The sequence below is a fragment of the Phocoena sinus genome, chromosome 13, assembly GCF_008692025.1.
Source record: "Phocoena sinus isolate mPhoSin1 chromosome 13, mPhoSin1.pri, whole genome shotgun sequence".
NCBI classification, from domain to species: Eukaryota; Metazoa; Chordata; class Mammalia; order Artiodactyla; family Phocoenidae; genus Phocoena; species Phocoena sinus.
The window spans coordinates 20,379,093-20,404,052 of NC_045775.1; the positions used below are offsets into that span (position 1 = coordinate 20,379,093).

Genomic DNA, 24,960 nt, shown 5'->3' on the forward strand with positions numbered 1-24,960 from the left:
AGATCCCACATGCCGCGGAGCAACTAAGCCAGTGCGCCACAAGTACTGAGCCTGTGCTCTAGAGCCCACGAGCCACAACTACCGAGCCCACGCGCCACAACTACTGAAGCCCGTGTGCCTAGAGCCCGTGACCCACAACAAGAGAAGCCACCACAATGAGAAGCCAGCGCACTGTGATGAAGAGTAGCCTCTGCCCGCCGCAGCCAGAGAAAAGCCCGCGCAGCAACGAAGACCCAACGCAGCCATAAATAAATAAGAAAAAAGTGAATGGCTTTAAAATAAATATTCCCAGCCCTTTATAAGAACACACGATGACATGGGAATTCCCTGGTGGTCCAGTGGTTAGGACTCCACGCTTTCACTGTCGAGGGTACAGATTCGATCCCTGGTCAGGGAACTAAGATCCCACAAGCTGCGTGGCTGGGCCAAAAAAAAAAAAGAACACACGGTGACAATATCCATATGGTGCTTCAAACATCAACGGGAAGACTTCCAGGCTGTTCTTTGGTCTATCCAGCCTGCTAGCAGAGGGGGAAGTGATTATGGTGTTCCAGCCACAGAGCTATGTAGCAAGTGGACAGAATCGTGGACATATTTCCCTCAGAGGACAACACAGACTTCTTAGTTGTTTTCAACTCTGAAAAGCCTCTATCACCTGGACTCTACAGATGGTGCTGCTGGGAGCAAAGTCCCCAAATCACTAAAAGGAAGCAGTAGTCCTTGAAGAAATGGCTGATTCCAGAGCTGGGCAGGCAAAGGGCAGAATGACCCTGGAACATCCTATTGTTTCAGAAAGTAAGGAAAATTCCAAAGAATTATGGGTGCATGCCAATGGCACACAGGAACTAGCTGAAGGATGCTCCCTTTGGTCAAATATAGGACAGTTTGAGCATCAAAATAAAGAATTTAAAAGAATTCATGAATTGATAATAAATAAGGGGCTGAGGGCAAGCTCCTCTTTGTAGTGGAATGCCAACTAATACATGTTTAAGGAATGACAGAGTTAGAAAATCACCATTTAGTAAACATCACAGTAATAGTTGACTCAGGCAAGAATCAGCAATGGATGCTATCACTGGGTGCAAGTGTGCTGGGGAACAGGCTGTTGTGAACAGTCACAAACGTCTTCCCACCAATTCTCTGTTAATCACAAAGGGAAAAAAGGTGCCTTTATAGTGCGGACACCTGGCAAACACAACCTGAACCAAGTGATCCAAGTTAGCATCACAAAAAGTGGGACAAACTGACATCACTTGCCCTCTGGTACGGTGCACTGAGTATTCCTGACAGTGACGCATCAGGCAAAACTGGTCATTCTACGGAACAAATGGTCTATATTCTTCAAAATACCAATGTCTTAAAAGCAAAAAAAAAAAAAAAAACAGAGAAAATGTTCGAGCTTAGAGACATGGTAACTAAATACAGTGCATGATTCTAGATAAATCTTGGGAAAAGATGCTATAAAGGACAATTTTGGGATAAAAAATTGAATGTTGACTGAATATTATGTATCAATATTAAATTTCCTGAATTTAATAATTGAACTGTGGCTGTGTAAGAGAATGTCCTACTTCTTAGGAAACACATACTGAAGTATTCATGGGCAAAGGAGCGTGATGTCTTGAACTTGCTTTCAAATGGCTCAGAAGAGAAAAGAATAATACGTATTGTATTGTGAATCGAGGTGAAAGACACATGGGAGTTTGTTATAATATTTTTACAACCTTTCTATAGGTCTAGCTCTTTTCAAAATAAAAAGTTTAATAGAAAAATAAGGTTGGGGCACTTCCACTTCTGGTAATAGTTGAGTAAATCCTATGAAAGCAACCTCCACAGGGGGAAAAATTAAAAAAAGATAAACTCTGGACTTTATACAAAAAATCAGCTAAATAAAGCCCCTAGAGAGTGAACTATTTATTTACCAGATAAAAGTGAAACAATATCTCTAAAGGCTGAAAGAAAAAGAAAGTCAACCCAGAATTCTATATCCCATGAACACATCCTTCAGAAAAAAGGGAAAATAGACACTCTCAGTTAAAAGAGGAAAAAAAAAAGAGAATTCATCGCCAGCAGATTTGCAGTACAATAAATGTTAAAGGAACTCCTACACGCTGAAGGTGTATGATACCAGACGGAAACTTGGGTCTTCAGAGAGGAATAAAGAGCATCAGTAAGTAAATATGTGGGTAAATATAAAAGTCTGTTTTTTCTTCTTCATTTCATTATAATATGTATGACTCTTTACACCTAAAAATGACAACATTGTCTTGTGGGGTTAATGAAATACATGTAAATGTGTGTACATACATACAATGTATACATACAGTGCTATGTATATTGGAGAAGGGATAAATGGATCTATATGTTACAAGTTTTCTATATTTAGTATACTGCTAACTCTATATAGACTGTGAAAATTTAAGAATGAATAATGTAATCCCTGGAAAAACCACCAAAAAAAAAAAAAGTGGAAAAAAAAAGTATAGCTAAAAAGCCAATAGAAAAAAATGAAACAGACTTCTTTAAGAGGCAAGGAAGGAAGAGCCAGAAGAACAAAAAATAGAGGAGGTGAACAGAAAACAATAAAATAGTGAGTAAGTTATCTCAACCTGATAAAGGTCATCTACAAAAAACCTACAATTAACACCGTCCTCAATAGTGAAAGGCCAAAGACTTTCCTTCTAAGATCGGAGACAAGGCAAAGATGTCCATTTCCACTTCTCCTATTCAACATAGGACTGGAGGTCCTCGCCAATGCAGTTAGACGAAAAATAAAAGGCCTACAGATTGGACAGGATCAAATAAAGCTGTCTTTATTTGTAGGCAACATGATCTGGTACACAGAAAATCCCAAGGAATCTACGAAACAGCTATAAAAACTAATAGATGAATTTAAGAACAGAATATGCAGTTGATTTTTATATATTGACCTTCAACCTTATTAAATTCATCTGTTTCATTGCAAAATGGGTTTATTCAGGAATTGGCAAGAATTGCAATTTGGGGGACTTCCCTGGTGTTGCAGTGGTTAAGAATCTGCCTGCCATTGCAGGGGACACGGGTTAGATCCCTGGTCTGGGAAGATCCCACATGCTGTGGAGCAACTAAGCCCGTGCACCACAACAACTGAGCCTGTGCTCTAGAGCCGGGGAGCCACAACTACTGAAGCCCGTACGCCTAGAGCCCATGCTCTGCAACAACAGAAGCCACTGCAATGAGAAGCCTGCACACTGCAATGAAGAGTAGCCCCCGCTCACGGCAACGAAAGAAAGCCCGTGTGCAGCAACGAAGACCCAACGCAGCCAAAAATAAAATAAATAAATTTATAAAAGAATAAAAAGAATTGCAATTTGGGACATGCAATCTACAAGGAACCACAGGCAAGTCTGGAGAAAAAAGGAGAGAAAACTCTTTTATAGAGGAGAAGGGGGAGTTGGGAGGAGCTTTTATAAATAGAGTCCATTGGAGGAAACTGGGAATTCAGAGTGTAGTGGCTTTTCATTAGCTGAGTTGTGACAGGCTCTCAATGGCTAGGCTATTTCCTGGCAGGGAGAAATTCCTCCTTCTGCTAGGTAGTAAAGTGGTAACCTTCTTCCCATTAGAGATACAAAGGTACAGTCTCTTTCTGTTGGGTCTGCAGTTGACACTGGAACGGTAGGGCGTGAGAGCTTACCCCTCTGGCCTCCCGACTACATTTTAAATGGGGTTTCTGTTTATTAACTTTCATAGCACAATTTTTAATGAGTGTGTAGTACTCCATGGTATATTTGCCTTAGAAATGCCTAATGAAAGTACAGCTACCCTCAGCTCCCCAGTCCAGAGATGAGATGAGATACCAGTAATAAAATTTATGACTACCGTTTATTAAAATGTGTATCTGAAACTGTGCCAAGTGCTTTATGTACATCTTACATGAAGTGGGTATTATTTTTATCCCCATTTAACAGTGAGAGACAATGGTGTACTGGTAAATGTTTTATAACCACTCTCTAGGAAAAAAAAAACCTGATTCATAGCATTTACCAATTTCCATGGTGTAAATAATCCCACTATGGCCAATTTCAAGCTATCAACATGACATCACCAAACATAGAGTTGGGAAGAGATGAACAGTAGCACACCATTGTATAGTTTTGCCACCATACAGAAACAATAGACAAAAATAACCTTTAGAGCATAGAAAATAGTAAAATGTAATAAAATGAGGAAGTGATGAGTTTTAATTATTTATTATGGTTGTTTAATATAAGTTGTTTATTTGTAACTTTTTATAATTTAATTTTTGATAAGAGCTGTGTTTAATCACCCACTTGTGAAATTCCTGAAATGTTGACAGTTGGCTCTTGCCACCACTGAAAAGAGATTAAGTCACTTGTATAGCCACTGGACTTCAAATGTCATCCTCTCAGCTCTAGGACCATTTTGCCTTATCTGTCGATGCCTGCTGTAAGCCAGATACATATTAGTCCCTGTGGAGAATCACATGTGAATAGATAAAATGCGGGAGGTGTATTTAATAGTACAACGCAATACATTCTATGGAGTGGTGTGGTGTGCACACTGAGAAAAGATGAGTCAGTCCTATCTTGGGAAATTAGGTGTTTTAAAGGGAAGGTGACACTTAGGCAACTATCAACAATGGCTGCTGACATCATGAAACAGAGACACCCTGACACTGTGTGCCTCCTGACAGAAGGACCACCACCTCCTATAACATAGTAATGCCAAGAAAGCAAAACTCAAATCTTCTGAATTTGATTTACTACCTACAGTCTACCACCAATTTAGAGAAAATCAACAGACAAAGTAACAAATGAAATTACCCTACAGGGACTGAATCAACAAAATCTAGACTGTGAGAAACACTATAGGACAAGGAGTCCAATTTCTTCTACAAATAAATTGCAAGGAAAAAATGTATGGAACTTGATTAAATAAATTGTAAATAAATTCTCCAACAAGACAGTTGGGAAAATATGAACATCGACTACATATTTTGTGATACTAAGAAAACATTGTTAGTTTGTTAGTTGTATAATATCACTGCAGTTAAATTTTGTAAAAAAAAAAAGGTTCCTATCTTTAGATATACATATTGAAATATTTATAGAGGAAATGATATCTAAGATCTTTTCAAAGTTCTATGAGGACATATATGTTCAATTGATCTTTAACAAGGGTGCCAAGACAATTAAATGGGAGAAAGAATAACCTTTTCAACAAATGGCGTTGGGACACCTGGATATCCATATGCCAAAGAATGAAGTTGGACTCCTACCTCGCACTGTACACAAGAATTAACTCAAAGTAGATCATAGACCTAAATGTAAGAGCTAAAACTATAAAATTCTTAGAAGAAAATACAGGAGTAAATCTCTGTGGCCTTGAGTTAGACAATGTTTTCTTAGATATGACACCAAAAGCGCAAGCAACAAAAGAAAAAAATGGATAAATTGGACTTCATCAAATCAAAGACTTTTGTGATGCACACAATATCATCAAGTGAAAAGACAACCCATCAAATGGGAGAAAATATTCACAAATCATATCTCTGAAAAAGGACTTATATCCAGAATATAAAAAGCTTTGCAACTCAACAATAAAAAGACAAATAAAGGCAAAGGATTTGAATAGTCATTTCTCCAAAGAAAATACAAATATCCAATAAGCACATGAAAAGTTACCCAGAACCATTAGTCATTAAGGAAAATATAAATCAAAACCACAATGGAGGGCTTCACTGGTGGCGCAGTGGTTGAGAGTCCGCCTGCCGATGCAGGGGACGCGGGTTCGTGACCCGGTCCGGGAAGATCCCACGTGCCACAGAGCGGCTGGGCCCATGAGCCATGGCCGCTGAGCCTGCGCGTCCGGAGCCTGTGCTTCGCAATGGGAGAGGCCACAACAGTGAGAGGCCTGCGTATGGTGGGGGGGGGGGGGGGGGGGGGTGGGGAGAAACGACAATGAAATACCACTTCATATCCACTAGAATGGCTAGACTTAAAAAGACAGATAGTACACTTTGGCAAGGATGCAGAGAGATTGGAACTCTCATATTGGGTTGGCTAAAAAGTTTGTTCGGGTTTTTCCGTAAGATGTTAATGGAAAAATCCAAATGAACTTTTTGGCCAACCCAGTATATTTCTGGTGGTAATGTTAAATGATGCAGTGACTTTGAAAAACGGTTTGGCAGCTCCTCAAAATGTTAAACATAGAGTTACCATCCGACTCAGCAATTCCACCACAAGGAAGGGAAGTGAAAACATACGTCCACACAAAAACTTGTACACAAATGTTCATAGCAGCATTACTCATGAGGCCAAAAAGGTGGAAATAACCCAAATGCCCATCAACTTATTAATGAATAAATAAAATGTGGTTATCCACACACTGGAATATTATTCAGCCATAAAAATAATGAAGTACTGATACATGCTGCAACATGGGTGAATCTTGAAACTTCTGCTAAATGAGAGAAGCCAGTCACAGAAGACCACACATTTTATTATTTGTATGAAAATGTATGGAATCAACAAATTTATAGAGACAGGAAGTAGACTGGCGATTGTCTACAGATAGGAGGAGGGCTGGGGAAAGGACTGACTGCTAATGGGTAGGGGTTTCTTTTAAAGGAAAGATGAACATGTTTGAAAATTAGATCATGGTGATGGTTGCACAATATGGTGAGTATACCAAAAACACCGAAATTGTACATTTTAAATGGATGGATTTTATAGTATGTGTATTATAACTCAGTAAAGCTGTTTAAAAAAAATTCTATAAGGAGGGGAAATAAACAGAAATAAGATCAGCTGTGGGCTGGTAAGTGTTAAAGCTGGGAGATGAGTACAGGGGGATTCATAATACTATTATCTCTAGTTTACATTTAGAATTTTCTGAAAGAAAAATTGGATACATTTCCTAGAATTTTCAGAGGTGCTTATCCAAATGTTTTCTGGCCTCCCCCAGTTCATGGGCTCAGAGAAGGCCATCTGTCCTAGGTGGGGTGGAGTGGGTTTGTTTTACACATAACCTGAGCTGCTGCTGGCCACTTCCACCATCTTTCTACTCCATTGACCACTCTGCCCACTCATGGGCAGTTGGCTGACCTCTGCCACAGGCTGGCCTCTGGACCAACAGTGGGCCTCTGCCGGGGCCGTGCCCCCCTCCCTGCCTCCTCCTTCAGACCACTGACCTCTTGTATGTCTTCCGTTTTACTTGTCACCACCAGCCCTGTCAGAGGGGGAACCCACAGCAGAGCAGCTGGGATCCCAGTAACCCAGCTCTTGCCTCCACCCCTCAGCCCTCTCTGTCCCCCACACAGACTCTCCCAGAGGGTGAAGCTCAGGCACAGCCTCACACATCACCTAGGCCCCCAGCCCTCTCACTTCCAGACCCAGCTGCTCCCTCTGGCCTCTCTGTTAAGTATCCTCCTCCCTCAGGCTGCATCCTGTGCTCTCCGTGCTGCCAGCTGTCTTCCAGCAATCTCAGCCCAAGGAAAGGTCTAAGCGGTTCTGGCTCAAAGTGAAGCTGACTTCCTTCCTACATGGCTCTTGAGCCCTGAACAAATCAAGGGATTGTATGTATGTGCACGTAGAGGTCCCTGGAGATTTGCCACCAGTTAAAAAGCCCTAGAAAGGCTCTGGAACATTCTACAACAATTAGGGGGGGGTCCAACCACTTAGGTAGCTCTGCTTGATTTCTCACACCTGTGTGGTCCCTGACGCAGCCAAAACCCAGAGTTACACGGCTTTTGGTATGAAATATGAAGTGTGGCCTGGAGGAAAGATCAGAGGAGGAACTGAAGTCCGGCTGGGACAGCAAGGTTGGAGAGGAGGAAGGGCCACACGACAAATGGCGGAAGCAGAATTGCCAGGACTTGGTGACCAGTTAGTTGCATGTAAGGATTAAGAAGAGTTCCAGGTTGGGGGACCAGGTGAAAGGTGATGTCCTTAGCTGGGATAGAAAAGGAAAGAGGACTGGGTTCAAGTGTGATTGTTGAAATGGAATGCCTGTGAATGCCTCGGTGGGGATAGAGGGGCTTAGCTGGAAACTGAGGTCTAGAGCTGAGGTGAACCAGCAATGCTGAGGACTAGAAGCTGCAGATGTGGCGTCTACATCAGGGCTCAGAGGCCTCTCTCAGAGACAGGGTGACCGAATGGTCTGGTCCCGGTTTACACCCTCTGTCCTGGTTTATGCCTATAAACCTATCCCTGTTAGCACCTCCTGCACTCTCAAAAGTGTCCCAGTTTGGATGACAAACTGCCTTCCAGTCACAGCTCTGCTTCTTTCCCGCTGTGTGACCTTGGAGCAAAGCATTTCTGCTCTTGGAGTCTCCGTCTCTTTCCTCTGCAAAAGATGGAGATTGAACAGTGATCTGAAATGTCTCTTCCTCTGAGAAGTTGTGTTCATCTTATCTGGTGCCGTTTCTCTTGGGGTTCAGGTCACCTGATGTGGGATGTCAGTCACCTCCGAAGAGAGCGTTTGTGTGTGTGTGTTGAGGGGGGAATCTCTCTGGGGTACCGAGGCTGAGGACGAGAGTCCATGGAGCCCTTTCAGCACCAGCCTATGTCTATGCTGGAGCTATCTGGCTCACGGACTAGTGGCAATCGGTAAGAAGGCGCCGGGAACTTGGAAAGTGGGGGCGGAGAGGGCGGTATTAGGCTTCGGCGACAAGCTGGGAAGGCAGTGGGATTTGCAGTTAAACCTAGCTTCAAAATCAAGCTGCTACTTGACCTCTCTGAGTATGTTTGCTCATCAGTAAAATGGGGTTAATTAGGCGGCCTCGCCAGGATGTGTGAAGCTGGAGGTGATATACGTCCTAGAGGCAGCAACAGCTGCTGGGATCGCGGCGGCAGAAGCTTTGGGAAGTGAAGCAGGACCCCGAGCGGGACCGGAGGCCTGGGCACCAGCGGGCGAGGAAAGGGGGATCCGAACACGCTCGGCGGGGAAGGGGAGGCCGACCCCCCCCACCGACCCCGGGGATGCCGCTTCGCGTCCACGTTTTCCCTCCTGGCGCCCGCCGGGGGTCTCGGTCCCCGGCTGTCACCTGGACGCTCGGGGATGGGGCAGGCGAGCCGGGCGGGCGTAGAGGCGGGCCTTGGCGGCGGCTGCGGGCGCGGGCCGGGGGGTGGGGCGAGGGGCGGGGGGCGGGGGCCGGCGCCCCGCTGGGAGGCCGGCCACGTGACGCCCGCAGCACCGGCCGGCCAGCCAGGCGGGGAGCGCCGCGGCGGCCCCAGGAGGTGGCGGCGGGCGCGGAAGCCCGGGCCGCGCGGAACTGGCCGTCGGGGCCCCGGGACGGCGGCCCCCGGGACGCCCATGCCATGGAGAAGTTGGCGGCCGGGCTGGCGGGCCTGCGCTGGAGCATGGGCGCCTTCCCGCTCGACCTCATCGTCAGCCGCTGCCGCTTGCCCACGCTTGCCTGCCTCGGGCCAGGTACCGGGGGTGTTGGGAAGGGCGACTGGGGGGCCAGGGGGCCATCGGGGACTCCCCCGGGGCCGTGAGGATGCGGCTCCTGCCCTCCCGCTCCTTGGCGCGGGCCCCGCGCTGCTCCCGGAGCGCCTCCCCGGAGAGCCGGGGCCCACGAACCGAGGGCCGCCTCCTTCTGGGCCCCACGGACGGGCACAGGGACAGAAACCTGGGACAGGGACTGGGGCCGGGCCCAGGACAGAGTTCTCCGGCCCAGCTGGAGCCGGGAGCGCGGCGGAGCCGCCAAGTCCGCCCCGTCGGTGCACCCCCTTCCCTCGCCGCCCTCAGACCCCCGCCCGGGCCGCGCCCCCCTCCATCCTTTTGTCTCCGGCCTCTCACCTCGATCCTCCCGTATCCCTTGGGCCTCGGACTCTGTCTTCCCACCGCCGCCGCCCCCCAGCCCCGCTCTGTCCCTCTTGGGACCCTTCTCGCACCCTCCTTTCGCGGCCTGGGGAGCAGCCTCCGGTCCCCGGGGGCCGGCAGACTACCTCTGGGCCTGAGTGAGCGAGTCCTTCCGCCGGGCGGGCCCCCGAGCCCCCGGACCTCCCCACATCTTGCCCCACTTCTCCTTGGCGCCCGGGGGCCCAGGCTGCACTGCTGATGCTTGCGGGCCCGAGAGGGGCGCCCGGAGGCTGCGCCGAGCAAGTGGACCGTTTGGGGGAAGAGGGGCTGCTTGGCTGGGGGAGGGGCAGGAGCCGGGGCTGGCAGCCAGGCCGGGGGTTTTGTGTGTGAGAAGAATAGGGGTTTGGCCCGCGTTGGCACACTCGCTTCCCTGAATGCTAATGGAGCCCGCGGCCACAGGCTCCTCTCCTCTCCCCTCCGCGGGGCCAGCAGCCAGTCCTCCGACCCGCGGCGGCGAGGAGTGGGCACAGTGAGCGTCACCGTGTCCCAGGAGTGGGCTCGGTGAGAGCGTCTATGCCTGGGCCGTCGGGCAGGGTTGCCTGGCAGTCCAACGTCTTGTTTCCTGGATCATCGGCGTGTGATGCCGAGACTGCCCATGTCAACAGCAAGGCTGTGTGTGTCTGCGTGTGAATGTAATACGCTGGCCCTAGGTTGTGCCTGGCCACTTCCCACACATCCTCTTTGGCATCTTCCCCCCCCCCGGGGGGGGGGGTCCTTTTTGAGCTCCTCAATCTGGCAGGCCTCCTTTGGGCTCCCTCGACACCTCTGGCACCCTTGTGTTGTCTCCTACTGTAACCCGTTGTAATGGTCAGTTTATTGTCCTTCTACTGGGCTGCAGGCTCCTTGAGGTAGGGCATCCTGCCTAACAAAGATTATGGAAGGAGTAAATGAATGAGGGAATGAGCAACTGGTGTGATGGCCCAGTTGCCTGGTGTCTGTCTGTGACAATGGTGGCTATGGCTGTGGTCACCTTATGTGATCAAAACTGTGAGTGTGAATATGTGATCAAAAGTATGTCTTGAAGTCTTGAAGGTCCCTGTGTGCTGTGCATTTGGGAGGGGCCCCTTAGTGGGACCGTGGGACTGAGCTGTGTCACTGAGGTGATAAGACCCTATCACTGTGGCCCAGGTGGCTGTGCTGGCTCAACTGCTGGTGACCATGACCCATGGTTGTTGGTGTGTGTCCTGGGTGACTGTGGCCTGCATCCCTAGGAAGGGCAGCCTGGGGTTTAGGAGAGCTCTAAGAGGAGGTTACAGAGTAGGAAAGCCTCCTCTGCCTCAGGTGAGGAATTGAGGAGAAAGGCTCACCCCCCGCCCCCATACACAGGATGGAAGCCGGGCCCTTCCTGCAGGTCCTGAACACATCCTCCCCTCCCCTGACCAAGTGCACACACTTCAGGGAGTCCCCAGCCATCAGAGTAAACCATTTCCCATTTGGTTGGGTGGCAGATATTAAGTTGCGTCTGAGGGGGCTGGGAAGGAGGCATCCCTCACCCCCACCCTACTCACCAGCTGCAACCAGGAGACGGCTCAAAGGCCTCCTGGAAGCTGGGCCAGCCCTTCTGCTCTCCTGGAAACCGGTGCTGGGGTTGGAGCCTCTGGGGCCCAGGCCCCTCCCGATGGCTTGGCCCCCATGCTTCCCCCAGGACTAGCCCCCATCACTCTTCTAAACCCACCCCTTTCCTCTGGCCTTCATCACTGTGTTCCAAAGACTGGGGGGCTGAAGGGCCGAGGGAGGGCGAGCCAAGAAGCAGCTTCTCTGAGGTGGGATCAGGGGGTATCTGAGACTGTCTCCTCTCTCCTTTGAGGTCCCTTGTGTGCAGGAGACTGTCTGTGGCAGTGGGTGAAAAGAGAGCCCAAAGAGAGCCAGGAGTCAGCTCCTGTAAGCCCTGCCGTTCTCCTGACCCGAGTGACCCACATAGCTCTGGGGTTCACCATGGACGGCCCCTTCTCGGCCCTCTCTGTGCCCCACCAAGGCCCTCCTTTCCTGGCCTAGGAGCCGACTCGGGGGCTGAGAATTCTGCTGGTCTCAGTTCAGGTGGTTCAGAGGCCCAGCTCAAGTGTCGCTGCTCAGCACTGTCTCATCCTCCCTCCTGACCCACACTCCCCCGCAGCCAGTTTACTGCCCCTTCTGTGAGAACTCGGACAGCCTCCATTCAGCGCCTCAAACTTGGCCTGTATTCTCTGTTCACATCTCTTCCCACCTCCTCCTGGGCCTAAGGGCTCCTGGAGGGCAGAGGCTGGGCTCATCCGCTGGGAGCCCCTGGCTCCCGCACAGGGCCTGGGACAGCAGGCAGTCCAATCGAATGATGAATGCAGGACGGAGGCTGGGCCGGTTGCTGGGGCCCCATCCGGAGCCTGAGCCCTGAGAGAGGGGGCCTGATTCAGCCCCGAGGTCACAGTTGGCAGCCTGCCTGTCCCTTGAGCGCTGCTGATCTAGACAGGGATCGTGGGGAGCTGTCCCCGGTGGAGTCTCGGTGAGGAGGTAGGAGGTCACCCTGCCTATTCTTTCTGCCCCTCCTAATGTTCTCTTTTCTGTCCTTCCTCCTCTATCCTCCTTTCCCCTCTCAGGGGAGTATGCCGAGGGCGTCAGTGAGCGAGACATCCTGCTCATTCACTCCTGCCGCCAGTGGACAACGGTGACAGCCCACACCCTGGAGGAGGGTCACTATGTCATCGGGCCCAAGATTGACATCCCCCTGCAGTACCCAGGTGTGCCCAGCCAGGGACAGATGGCACAGAGCCGGTGGGAGGTGTAGGCAGGGGGGTAGGGGTGGGGAGGTCTTGGAGGAAACTTGGTGACTGGCTTTCCCTTAGAGCCACAGGGGTGAGCGAGGTCACGGCTGGCAGGGTGGTGATTAGGGTTAGGGTTAGAGTTAGGGCCCAGTGGTTTCCATACTGTTTTGTGGAGCCCTGGGTTTCTGGTTGCAAACCTTTGATTCCCATTTTGTTTTAAAATAGATTTGAAACTCATGTTAAAAAAAAAGTACCCACACCCTCAAACTGCTACAAATCAAACCTTAACCCTGACTAGAGACCTTCAGTATGTACCATTACATACAGGTGGCACCTCTGCCTCATTAACACTTTTTGCACAGCCCCTCAAAGAGAGTATCTCCCGCTAGGATCCTCTCAGTACTGTGCAACCAAAAGACTTCAAAAACAAAGGACGCTCAGGCTCATTATGTGGCTGTATCTGCCTGCTCTAATCCTGTTTTTCCCAATGTTTGTGTTAAACTTATTGTTTTCACTGATTGACATAAATGAATGTTAAAATTTTAGGCTTTTAAATAAGATTCTGCAGTGAATTTCTACTTTTATCTGTTATATATATGATGCTGATGTCCTAAAGATTTTGTTTGAAGAAAGGATTCTGCTGCTGAAAAAAGAAAGTACAGCCCTTTCGTTTTACACACAATGAAACAGAGGGCCTAAGAAGGGAAGTGACTTGCCCAGGGTCACACAGCTAGTAAGCAGCAGAGCAAGGGCTAGCACCCAGGTATCTTGACTCCTGGGCTCTTGCTTGCTGCCACATCAGGAAAGCAGGGTTCTGGTGGCCCCATCCCCGAGATGCCCCCACGTGAGCCCAGGATCCCACAGCTCCTGCACACTAAACCCGTGCTGCGTTTCAGACCCTGGGCAGAGCGTTGTTGTCATTGCATCCTCACAGCAACCCCGTGAGGAAGTTTTATCAAGCTCCAGGAGTTAGTAGTTAGCCCAGTTCTGTGTTTATCTGCTGCCCACCCCCCAACAAAGGCTGGAATACTTTGAGCTGGGAAGGCTCACAGTCCCTTCCTCACAGGTATGCTGTTCCCCTTCTGGCGCTGCCTGGGTCTCCCCGGAGTCAGTGGGACAGGACTAAACCCTTTACGGGGCTTCTGCTCTTTACAGCGCCCTGTGCACCTTGTACTCCTGTAGCCCACAGCCCATTTTAAACATGAGGAAACTGTCTCAAGTGTCTTTCTGACCTGGCCTGGAGCCCTTGGGGAGGCCTGCCCAAGCTAGAAACTTCCCAGCCTGGGTATCTGGCCTTGGTCCAGGGAGAGGTCCCAGGTCTTCTTCTTGGGATAAAAAAAGCAAAGATTGGGGGACTTCCCTGGCGATCTAGTGGTGAAGACTCGGCACTTGCACTGCTGGGGGCACAGGTTCGATGCAAAAAAAAAAAGCAAAGATTGGAAAAAGCCTTCACTGACAGAAATGTGACTTACTGCGCCATTTCGGTTGTGTCATTAAAAATCCGGGAAACCATTTCGGTTGTGTCATTAAAAATCCGGGAAACCAAGGTACAGAGCCTCCTGGGGAACTCTGCGTTCACGGGGCTCCTGGCCCTTTCCCCCCATCTCTTTCGGTGCCCTTGTGTAAGGCGGGTGACAGCTGGTCTGCAGAGGTGTCGCATCCCCAGCTCCATCTTTCCGGTGGGCCGCTCGGGCCCCGCCTGGATGGGGGCTGGGTGGCCGAGGTCCCCCTAGGAGGGGGAGGGGCTGGGCCGCCGGCGGGTTAATGAGGAAGCTCTGAGTGCACAGCTCCGAGCTGGTTCTTCCCAATGAATTAATAATTGCGCGGGCAGGCGGGCGGGGCGGACCGCAGAGAGAGCCGCGGGAGGCGGTGGAGGGAGAGGGGAGGAGGGCTCAGGGCGATGCCCTGCAGCGAGTGGCGTGGGGGCCGCTGCTGGAGAGCCGGGCTCCAGGCCAAGGCCCACCGCCCGGGGAGGCGGGGAGACCGGACTCCTCCGGGACGACCCCCCATCCCACCCCGCCCGCTCCCCGCCTTGCCCTCTGCGCGGTGCCTCTCCCCGCGCGGGCCGCGGACCCTGCGGAGCACCGGGCAGATGCGTCCCTTGAGCCAAGTAGTATGCTTCCACTTTACAGGTGGGAAAACAGAAGCCCATGGGGATTAAATAATTTGCTCAAAGCCACACACGTGGTAGGTGGCAGAGCTGGGATTCAGCCAGGTCTGTCCGACTCCCAGGTCTGTGCGTTTACCCACCATTCTTTATGGAGCGTCTATTATGGGTCAGGTGCTGGCAGGGAGGGGTGACAAACAAGACCCTGCTTCAGGCTGGAAGGGACGGTCGGGGCTGCGTAAACGTGCTCTGGGACTCACGGACAGGGAGGAGGGGCAGGCCAGGGTGCGGCAGGTCCCTAGAGCCGCAGGGGACCTCGGGTCTTTTGTAGGGGGAGGCAGGAGAGGAAGCTGCCCCCAGTGGGGCTGCAGAGGGAGGAAAAGGCTTCCAGGGGCCAGAGCATCACTCCCGGGAGGTCTACCTTTCTTCCTCCCGGCAGCGATGACCGGTGCTGGGCTCAGGCTGCGGCGGAGGGGGTGGTGCCGGCTACCATGGTTACATCGATCTTCCTTGCCACATCCTCCCCCACCCCCCGGCTCTAGCCCTGACTTGGCTCCAGCTCTCCCCACAGGGGGCAGTGGGCACTTCTCCCTGCCTGGCTGCTTGGAGTTGGGGGGTTTGTATGTGGATATTGGGGAGGCGACTGGGTGAGGGATGGGGGCTACTTTTCTTGGATGGTAGCAGACCTGTGACTCCTGCTTTCTGACCTGCAGATCACTGTTCCTTGCTAGGTCCGCTCCCCAGCTTATCCCTGCTGCCCTCTAGGGCTGTGGCTCATCCGAGGCCTCTTCCTACCAGGGTCTCAGAGTGGTTGGGGAAGGATGGAGGATGGGACGTGGGGTATGTTCCCTCCAGCTTTCTCCTGGGCATTTCCCCCTCTCTTTCTGGGTTATCACTTTTCCTGCTCATAGATGTTGATGCTGCAGGCTCTGCCCCTGGCCCTCTGCTCTTCATACCCTGCATTAGGGAGTTGGTGTCTCAATCCGGGTTTCTGGTTGGGCTTTGGGGGCTTCAAGAACCGCCCCCCCTGTACTATATACAAAATGCTTTTTTGTGTGTTCCTGCTAGGGTTACACTGTGGGATTTCTCTGGGAAGAGGGTCCTCAAAGGGTCAAGATCCTCTGTTCTTCCTCTTTCCTGAGCTATCTTGCCTGCCCCACAGCTGACACTGCTTCCTGTGGGCTGGTGACCTACTGTCTGTTACTTCTGACTAGGCATCCTCAAGCACTGCACCCACACGCTCGCCTGCCCTAGGAACACCCCCTGCAGGGCCTCACTTGGCCTCCCCAGTTTGGCCGGTGCTCCACAGCTCGTTCCTTCCAGGGTCTCAGTTTTGGTTAACAGCTCTGCCGTCTCCATTTCTGACCAGGCTGGTGACCCGAGTCTCTTCCTCCACCACCTACTCATCAGTCTGATGAGTTCCTCACCACAGGCTCCCTACCTTGAAAGTACCTCTTGGTCTACTCATTTTTGTTATTCCCTCAGTTGCTGCCCTGGCTCTTTTCCAGAACTCGTTACTGAGTTATTTACCTGAATGGTGTCCCTGTTATCTTTATAGAGTAAAACTTTGATCTTGGTCTTCCCTTGCTCAGAACACTCCAGGGGGTTTCATTCTTACGGAATAAAGTCCTACCATATGGCATTCAGAGCCTTTCATAACCCAGTTGCCGTCTGCTTCACCGCTGTCATCACCCCCCCTCAGGTCCTACCCTCCAGGCACTCACCACTTCGGGCAGGCAGTCTGCTTCTGTGACTCTGTGTCTTTGCTCACGCTGTTTCTCCCATGTGGAACGTCCATTCCGTAAAACTCTTGTCATTCTCATGATGCCCTCAGACTGCCAGGTAGATTTCCCCCAACTCAGCGGTCTTCTCACTCTTTTGTCATGAGTCTGGTATAGTATTTGTCACATCCTGCCATCACACACTATATCTGGATTTCCTTGTGGACAGACTGTCGTACCCACATGTGCACCCCCTGTCGGGGCAAGGCTAGTGTCTGGCACATAGTGGGTGCTCCGCAAATGTTTGTGGAATGAATAAATGAATGGACTATGACTGCAGCAGCCACCAGAGACATTACAGAAGCTAGAGCCACCTTGTCTTCTCTCAGCTTGTACAAGACTCTCTTCCTTTTGTGTAAGGGCTAAGAAGAGGCCATCTGTCCAGATGCCAGCATGGTTCACAGCCTGTCTTTGTGCTCACACAGGTGGGCACATAAAAGATGTGTGGCCAGTGAGGTTAGACAGTTTACACAGAGGGGTGTCAGCTTTACGGATTATCATCATTCTTTAAAGTCTGTGTCTGCTGGGGGCATCTGCTGAGCCAGCCAAAACATAGCCCTGGAATGCAGGTTGGGAAGACCTCATCCGAGGGAGGAGGCTTTGCTGGGCTCAGATTGGAGGCCTCTGGGACGGTGGGGCTGGTTATTGGATCAGAGGAGGATTTGGGAACAGATTAGGAGTCAGAGTTGCTCTCCCTGGATCTCCAAAGACTGGGGCTGGGCCCCTCGTCTGCCCATTGCATCCGTGTGGGTTAGCAATCCACCGCAGATACGTAGAATGCCAGATCCAGGTGGGGCCCAAGAGCATCTGCTCCAGCCTCCTCAGCTGAGGACTCAAGCCCCAGAGAAGGGAAGGGATTTGTCTAGGGTCATAGCAAATCAGAGTGGGGCTGGGACCAAGCTAGGAATCAGCACCCCCAATGCCACACTAACGCTTGGTCCAAGGATAGCTCTGTGTCCAAGTGTTTGGGTGCCAGTTTGCACTTGGGTTTCTCTGGGCAGGCGGCTGGTAGCCTTATCACACACCCACAAGCTGTCCACTGGGTGAGGGCTGGGCTCTAGTTGCTAGGAATCTGTGCTCACCTCCCTGCTGAGGCTTGAATCAGCTGACCAGCTCCTTCCACTAGTGCAAACCTGCCCTTCTGACCACCTGAGTTCCAGAGAGGCTGGCTGAGATGAGGGGAACAAGAAGCGGGGACAGTGGGGCCTCTCCGGATACAGGCTAGGCTCCCAGCAGCAGGCCCACCCTAGCAGCAGCCTGCATTCCTTCCTGTGCAGGGAAGTTCAAGCTCCTGGAGCAGGCCCGGGATGTTCGGGAGCCAGTGAGGTACTTCAGCAGCGTGGAGGAGGTGGCCAGCGTCTTCCCTGATCGCATATTTGTGATGGAAGCCATCACCTTCAGTGTCAAGGTTAGTCCTTTCTGCACCAGGAACGGTGCCCCCAGGTTTCCATTATCCTTGGGGGCAAGCCTGACCCTGGCTGGAGGGAGGCCTTTGAGCTCTAAGAGGTAAAAGTGTCACAGTGTGGCTTCTGACAGCCCCTTGAAAGCCTCTGGCTAGGTGTATGAACTTCCTGGAGCTTCCTGCAAAAGGTGGGGAAGCAGGAAGTGTGTGTGGAGGGTCACGGCCTGACTGGGAAGTCTTTCAGGGCAGCCGTCCTCTCAGCCACTGGTGGTGGTAGTATAGCTGTGGGGCACATAGTACACACGGTCCCCCACTTACGTACGGGCGGTTCTTGCCTGTTTATAAACCCTCTGCTTAAACATCAATTCATTTCTCTTCAGAGTAGTCTTGTTGAATAGGTGGAGGGTTGTTATCGCCCTCATTGTAAAAAATGATAACAAAAGTTGCCATATACTGAGTATTTTCAAAGTATTTCATTGTACATATAGTTTATTTAATTCTTACAGCAATTCTTCCAAGTAAGAGTAACTAAGGTCCCCGAGAGGTAACTCACTGAAGGCTGCACAGCCACCACGTGGCCCCTCCAGGATGGAATGTCCTCAGTCAACTGCTCTTGATCTGGCCTTAGCCCTGGGAAAGGCCCAAGAGGAGCACTGTCCTCCTGGGTCCCGTCCCGGTGGCTTTCCTGGGGCCCTGGCTAAGGCCTCCTGCCGTTTCTGGGATCCCCAGGTTGTGTCAGGCGAGTTCAGCGAGGACAGCGAGGTGTACAACTTCACGCTGCACGCCGGCGACGAGCTCACTCTCATGGGCCAGGCGGAGATCCTGTGCGCCAAGACCACCAAGGAGCGCTCACGCTTCACCACCCTGCTGCGCAAGCTGGGCCGGGCCGGGGCGCTGGCCGGGGTAGGCGGCGGCGGCGGTGGCGGCAGCCCGGGGGGCACGGGGGCCGCGGGTGGCAGCGGGGGCGCCAGGCCCATCAAAGGCAAGATGCCCTGCCTCATCTGCATGAACCACCGCACCAATGAGAGCCTGAGCCTGCCCTTCCAGTGCCAGGGCCGCTTCAGCACGCGCAGCCCGCTGGAGCTGCAGATGCAGGAGGGCGAGCACACGGTGCGCGCCATCATCGAGCGCGTGCGGCTCCCGGTGAACGTGCTGGTGCCCAGCCGGCCGCCGCGCAACCCCTACGACCTGCACCCGGTGCGGGAGGGCCACTGCTACAAGCTGGTCAGCATCATCTCCAAGACGGTGGTGCTGGGGCTGGCGCTGCGCCGCGAGGGCCCGGCGCCGCTGCACTTCCTGCTGCTCACCGACACGCCCCGCTTCGCGCTACCGCAGGGCCTGCTGGCCGGGGACCCGCGTGTCGAGCGCCTGGTGCGCGACAGCGCCTCCTACTGCCGCGAGCGCTTCGACCCCGACGAGTACTCGACCGCCGTGCGCGAAGCGCCCGCCGAGCTGGCCGAAGACTGCGCCAGCCCGCGCCGCGCGCGCCTCTGCCTGCCCGCGCCCCCGCGCGCCCTCCGGCCCGCCCGCGCCCCCGCCTCCGGCCCCGGCCCCGGCCCGCCCGGCGACGGCGACCAGGAGTACGTGAGTCCCGACTGGGCCGGCGCGCCCGAGCCCGCAGCGCCACCCGCCGAGATCCCCTACGAGGAGCTGTGGACGCACCAGGCGGCTGAAGGCTTCGCCGAGGGCAGGACCCGGCCGCTCCCGGGGCCCGACCTCATCTCCTTCGGGGCCGCCGGGCCGCCCCGCCTGGAGCCCGAGGCGGCCCCGCCTCCAGTGCCTCCCAAATCCGAGGCGGTGAGTGGACGCGGTGGCGGCGAGGAGTGGGGGAGGCCGGGCTCTGAGCTCCAGGGAGGTGGCCAGCCAGGGGTCAGGGTTTGGGCTTGAGAAGCTCGTTCTCCTGGGCCCCAGCCTTGGCATCTCGGTCTCCAGCCCCCCCGGAGTATATGACAGAGGGTGGCCGAGGTGGGGAAAGGGGAGAAAACAAGGAGGAAAGAAACGCAGGAGCATTTGTAGGAAGGGATACCAGGGACGGTGGCAGGGGAGTTGTGGGGACGAAGATGCCAGCAGGTCCCCAGCCTCAGAGAATTGGGGATGAGCCTAGAACAGTGTTACCCAGAAGGTTCCACAGAACAAGGAGTCCTTTAAGTTGTCCAGTGTAAAGAAGGTTCTATGGTGATGTAAGTTTAGAAAATGTAGTCTGTGATGCCCAGCCTTCCCCCTTCTCACTTTGGAGCCGCAGAGTATTGGTATAATAAAGGCTCTGAGAAGTCCTGCACGAAGGAAGCCCGTTTATCTGTGTTTAACACAGAATTTTCCAACCGAGCTTGTCCACAGACTGTGGACAACACCTATGAACATCCCATGGAGTCCACTTTTGAGTGTCTGACCTATCAGGCAGGGAGCCAGATGGCAGATACTTTTCCTTCCCTTCTCCTCATTACACGTTTTTCTTCTTATTTCTCTCCTTTTCCCTGAGGAGGGAATATGTCTACTTAACTGATTGTTTATCTACTTCTCTATTTTTTCTTACATTCAAGGTGGATTTCCAAGGCCACAGGAGACAGTGTGTGTGTTGTTGGCTCTCGATGAGCGAAACGGGCTGGAGAGACGAGAAGGGGTGGGCGGGTGGGTGAGGAGCTGGGGTGTAAGGCAAGGCAGGCTCTTGGCAAAGTGGGGCAGTGTCAGTCCCAGACGCCACCCTGGCCCAGCTGCCTGGGCACGGGGGGTGGCGTCATGGCCCTGTGCTTGCAGGTGAAGGAGGAATGCCGCCTGCTCAACGCCCCTCCTGTGCCCCCCCGAGGTGGCAGTGCCAGTGGCCGGCTCTCGGGCAGTCCCCCGGTGCCCCCACGCTTCCCCAAGCTGCAGCCTGTCCACTCCCCCAGCTCCAGCCTCTCCTACTACTCCTCTGGCCTCCAGGATGGGTGAGCCACTTCGTTCTCTTGGTCCTGGGCCTCCTCAGGTGGATTGAAGCAGGGGAGGGGGGGGAGGGGAGCCGGTGCTGAGGAAGAGGAAGACTTCAGGACCGGGGTTCAGAGGTTCTGAGCAGCACCTGCGGGAGGGGGCCCTGGGGTCCGGGCTTCCTGCTTCAGTTCGCTCCTCTCCTAAATGATGACAGTCGGTTGGGAGTGTTGCTCTGTTTCCCTCCAGAGTGGGCTCTGCCACAGGGTGGAGTGCTCCTTGCTATTGAAAATTTTCTGTGTAATTCAGTTTAGTTTAATTTTTCCTGGGGAGGGGGGTGCCGGGAGAAAGAATTGGGCAATCTCAGAGGGCTGCAGGCCTCGGGGGCTGGGGCGCGGGCCAGCGCTGCTGAGATCGGAGCAGCGGCCTCTGGGACCTGGTGGAGCAGTGGTTCGCTGTGTCTTGTGTGTGGCCCTGTCGCGTTTCCCTCTTGCTGTCCTTACCCTTCCATCTGTGTCTGTCTCTTTGCCCACAGGCCGGGCTCCCGCAGTGGCAGTGGCTCTCCGTCACCGGATACCTACTCCCTCTATTGCTACCCATGCACCTGGGGAGACTGCAAGGTGGGCGAGTCCCCCAGCCGCCCACGCCCGGGACCCCTGCCCTCGACTACGCAGCCCAGCCAGACCTCCCGGGCCCTTGTAGAGCCCCTGAGCAGTGGAGCTGCTTCTCTCTGGGGGGCCGACACCCCGGTCAAGACCTACCACAGCTGCCCGCCTCCATTCAAGCCCTCCCACCCCCAGAAACGCTTCGCTCCCCTTGGAGCTCTGAACCCCTTTTCCGGGCCTGCCTACCCCTCAGGCCCTTCAGCCGCCTCCTCTTCTGGGCCCACAGCCAGCTCAGGTGCCCTGGCTACCTCCAGCCCCGCTCATTCCCCGGGCCCGGGCCCTCCAGGCCAGGCCTGTTCGGCGGCTGCCTCCTCCTGCTGTCCCACCTCCTCCTCCTCTTCCTCTGAGCGGCAGACACCTGCCCTGGAGCCCTCTGATCCCTTTGAGCTGGGCCGGGGCAGTTCTCCAGAGCCGGAGCTGCTGCGCTGTCAGGAGCCCAGAGCTGTGAGGGCTCCTGGGCCTGGGCCTGGCCTCCTGCCACTTGGACCCCCCAAGGCCTTTGAGCCTGAAGGCTTGGTGCTGCGGCAGGTCCCCGCCCCCCTGTCCCCCGTGGCCCTGCAGGGGCGCCTGGAAGGGCCTCCGGCCAGTCCTCGGGATGGGGCCACAGGCTGGGGCGGCCGGGATGCCTCCTCCTGGCAGCCCCCCGCTGACCTGTCTGCACTATCCCTGGAGGAGGTCTCGCGAAGTCTGCGTTTCATCGGGCTCTCGGAGGACGTGGTGAGCTTCTTTGCCCGAGAGCGCATTGATGGCAGCATCTTCGTGCAGCTCAGTGAGGACATCTTGGCAGATGACTTTCACCTCACCAAGCTGCAGGTCAAGAAGATCATGCAGTTCATCAAAGGCTGGCGGCCCAAGATCTGACTTCCCCGCTCAGGGCTGCACAACTGGAATTCTGGCCCGGAGGCCCCGGGGGACCAGCCCTGGGTCTGCAGGGTGACGGCACTCCCAGAGGCGGGGCCTGCCTGCAGGAAGAATCTATGCCAAGACTGAGGCTGCTAAGCAGCCACGGAGAGTGAATCCAGGGGAGACACACTTGGAAACGGGGTCCCCTGGGCCAGAGCCCTGCATGCACCTTGCCTTTCAGTGTGCAGAGTACGCGCGGAAGGGGCTGGAGACGCCGGTGCACACCCGGGCCTGGTGACACATTGCTGCGATTCCCACGGGGGTTCAAAAGCGGGCCTTCATGGTGACCTAACAGCCCCCTCCGTCTTGCTGCAGAGGTCCACTGATAGCTCGTGTTTCATAGCTTGTAGGTGCAGGCTGGAGACAAGGGAAGATGGTCCATGATCTAAGCACAGATTCCCCAAGTGCCCTCTCTCCTTTGTGCTCTGTGGGCTTTTGGCCTAGCTGCCCCAGAGTCGGGGTGCCTATTTCTGTATCTCGGGGATGCCCTCCTTTCCCCTCTGCTCCACTGTGTGTTGGGCCCCTGGCCCTGAACACAGGTGTATCAAGTACAAGCCTGTGCCACCACACCTGAGAGGCTCCACCTGTGGGCTCTGGTTCTTGGGTGATGGCTTTGGAAGAGCACAGCTCTGCTCTCGACCTGCTTATCTAGTTAGGGAGGCAGATGCTCCCCCAGGTCACCAGCGCACTGGCTTCTGACGCGAGCTCACTGCAACTAGCCCTGCATCCTGCCTGTTGGGTCCAGTCCACGAAGACTGTGCAAGAGCAGGTGGATTGAGGGCAGCTGCTCCCTGATTCTTGAGGCAAGTGGCCTTCCATCACTCCCATCGGTCTCCTGCCCCATCACCTGACCCTGGCAAACACGTGGTGTCCCTTCCTGGCTTTCTGTCACTGGCACAGGTGGGATGGGGAGGAAAGAGAAAGCACGATGGCTTGGGAAAACCTGCTTTTTTCTTCCTGGAGCGCAGTCCTCTCGCACCTGTTCACCTGCTTCAGAGCAGGTCTTTGCGCCCTGTATCTCGAGCACGGTGATCTGCCAGCACCCAGAGCAGGTTGGCTGTCGTGTCCGGCCACCCAGCCCCCGTGCCTGTCCCCGTCTCACCTACCAGAAGCGCACTAATCCTCCCAGTGTCAGGCCCAGGGGTTATCGCCTTCTCGTTTGCCTTACCGAGATACTATCTCCTCTGTTTTTCTATCTTAAGAGGAGCGAAGCCGGGCTGTTGCTCATCCCAAGCAGGCTGCCTCAGTGCTGAGGGAAGGGGAGTCAGGAAGTAGAGCACAGAAACTGGGATGCTGAGACGGGTTTCCTTGCCAATCACTCAGTGAGTCCTCAAGGGCTAGTGAAATAAATGCTAGACCACTGAAGAGTAGTGCAGGCGGAATTCTGGGCGTCAACTGTGTTCTTTCAGAGGGCCGTGGGGACCGACTGGCACAACGTATGTGCCCGCGGGCAGGAGAGGACTTCAGAAACGCTGTGTGTACATGGCCCACTTGTTCCTCAGAGGCAGCTGGTGGAGCGGCCCTCATTCCCTTCTGAAAAACCCTCACCAGCCCCTCCACTACAAGAACCCTCAAGTCCCACTGATGTTTCAACATAATTCACACCTACCTAGTGCTGCTAAGTGGAAAGGTCATACTTCAAAGCTCTAAGCCACTACCCGGGTTTAACTTCCTGCCCTGTCCAAATACCTGCCTTGAGGCTGCTCACACACACACACCCCCACCCCCCAGAAGCCTGTTTGTTAATGGCCTTGGTGTAGAGGATCAGTCCTCTACCTTCTGTGGGTCACCTGAAAACTCCCAACTCGGAGATGCCTTGGTTTTAGAGTCTGGCTTCCTAGCAACCAACTGTTGAGTGTTGAGCAGAACTGGAGCTGAGCTTCCCGCCTGCCAGTCTCCACAGCAGAGCCATCCAGGGGGATATCTGAAGTGCTGGCAGCTGGAGCAGAGGCAGGAGGAACTGGTGACACCTCAAAGACGAGACTGCGCCGTGTGATGGGACTTGTTATGATTCCGCACGCACACGGTGTGGATCCTTGTGCCAGACCCAGCGAGGAGCCCAAAGCTGTTTACCTGGACTGGGCAACGCTTCTGCCACAAGTGTAGGAACTTTCCACACAGAGGGCAGGGGGAGGGGAAGAGTGGAGGCTCTAGCAGAGGGGAGGTGGCGGTGGGTCACACGGGATGCCTGTCATCACTGTGCAGACATCGTCCACCTTCTGTGCTCCAGGGCAGCCAAGACGTGCAGGATACACTGGCCAGGAAAACGTCACCTCCTCTGCTTAACGCCAACGTTCCGCAGACACCCTGAGGCGCACGAGTGAGTCACACCAGGAAAAGAACCGGGCGAAACTGTGCAACGGAAAGGCGTCTTACCTGCTGGCCCTCCACGCCTCTCCCACTGTTCTGCTCAGCCAGGGCCTCTTCCCCCACGCCTCTCCCACTGTTCTGCTCAGCCAGGGCCTCTTCCCCGCTGTAAGCAGAGGCCCAGCCAAAGCATTTCAATACAGTTGGTTTAAAAGGCTTTAGGCTCATAAAATCCCACTTTCCATCAACGCAGTTTCTCTCTTAAGGTGCTGCCCCAGTACGTTCCTACCCC

At 53.7% G+C, this 24,960-nt stretch overlaps 1 protein-coding gene across 5 annotated transcripts; it reads left to right on the forward strand.

The window, feature by feature from the left end:
- The first annotated feature begins 172 nt into the window (after window positions 1–172).
- Window positions 173–24,928, forward strand: GAREM2 (GRB2 associated regulator of MAPK1 subtype 2). 5 transcript variants are annotated; one of them, XM_032653778.1, is made up of 6 exons: window positions 173–2,170; window positions 12,438–12,578; window positions 17,768–17,898; window positions 18,622–19,689; window positions 20,647–20,816; window positions 21,329–24,928. In XM_032653778.1, the coding sequence occupies exons 1-6, from the start codon at window positions 2,122–2,124 to the stop codon at window positions 22,317–22,319; spliced, it is 2,550 nt and encodes an 849-aa protein (XP_032509669.1). In that variant the 5' UTR covers window positions 173–2,121; the 3' UTR covers window positions 22,320–24,928. The 5 variants fall into 5 exon arrangements, with proteins under 5 accessions (XP_032509669.1, XP_032509671.1, XP_032509667.1 ...); XM_032653776.1 differs by lacking the exon at window positions 173–2,170 and adding an exon at window positions 6,826–7,897; XM_032653777.1 differs by lacking the exon at window positions 173–2,170 and adding an exon at window positions 9,192–9,432.
- The last annotated feature ends 32 nt before the right edge of the window (window positions 24,929–24,960 follow it).

Bases quoted from the DNA above. Each gene is read 5' to 3' on its own strand.
- GAREM2 (XM_032653776.1), top strand. From the start codon at position 7,756: ATGAAATATGAAGTGTGGCCTGGAGGAAAGATCAGAGGAGGAACTGAA. The intron at 12,579-17,767 runs GTGTGCCCAGCC...CTTCCTGTGCAG, and splicing joins CATCCCCCTGCAGTACCCAG to GGAAGTTCAAGCTCCTGGAG. The intron at 20,817-21,328 runs GTGAGCCACTTC...CTTTGCCCACAG, and splicing joins TCCTCTGGCCTCCAGGATGG to GCCGGGCTCCCGCAGTGGCA.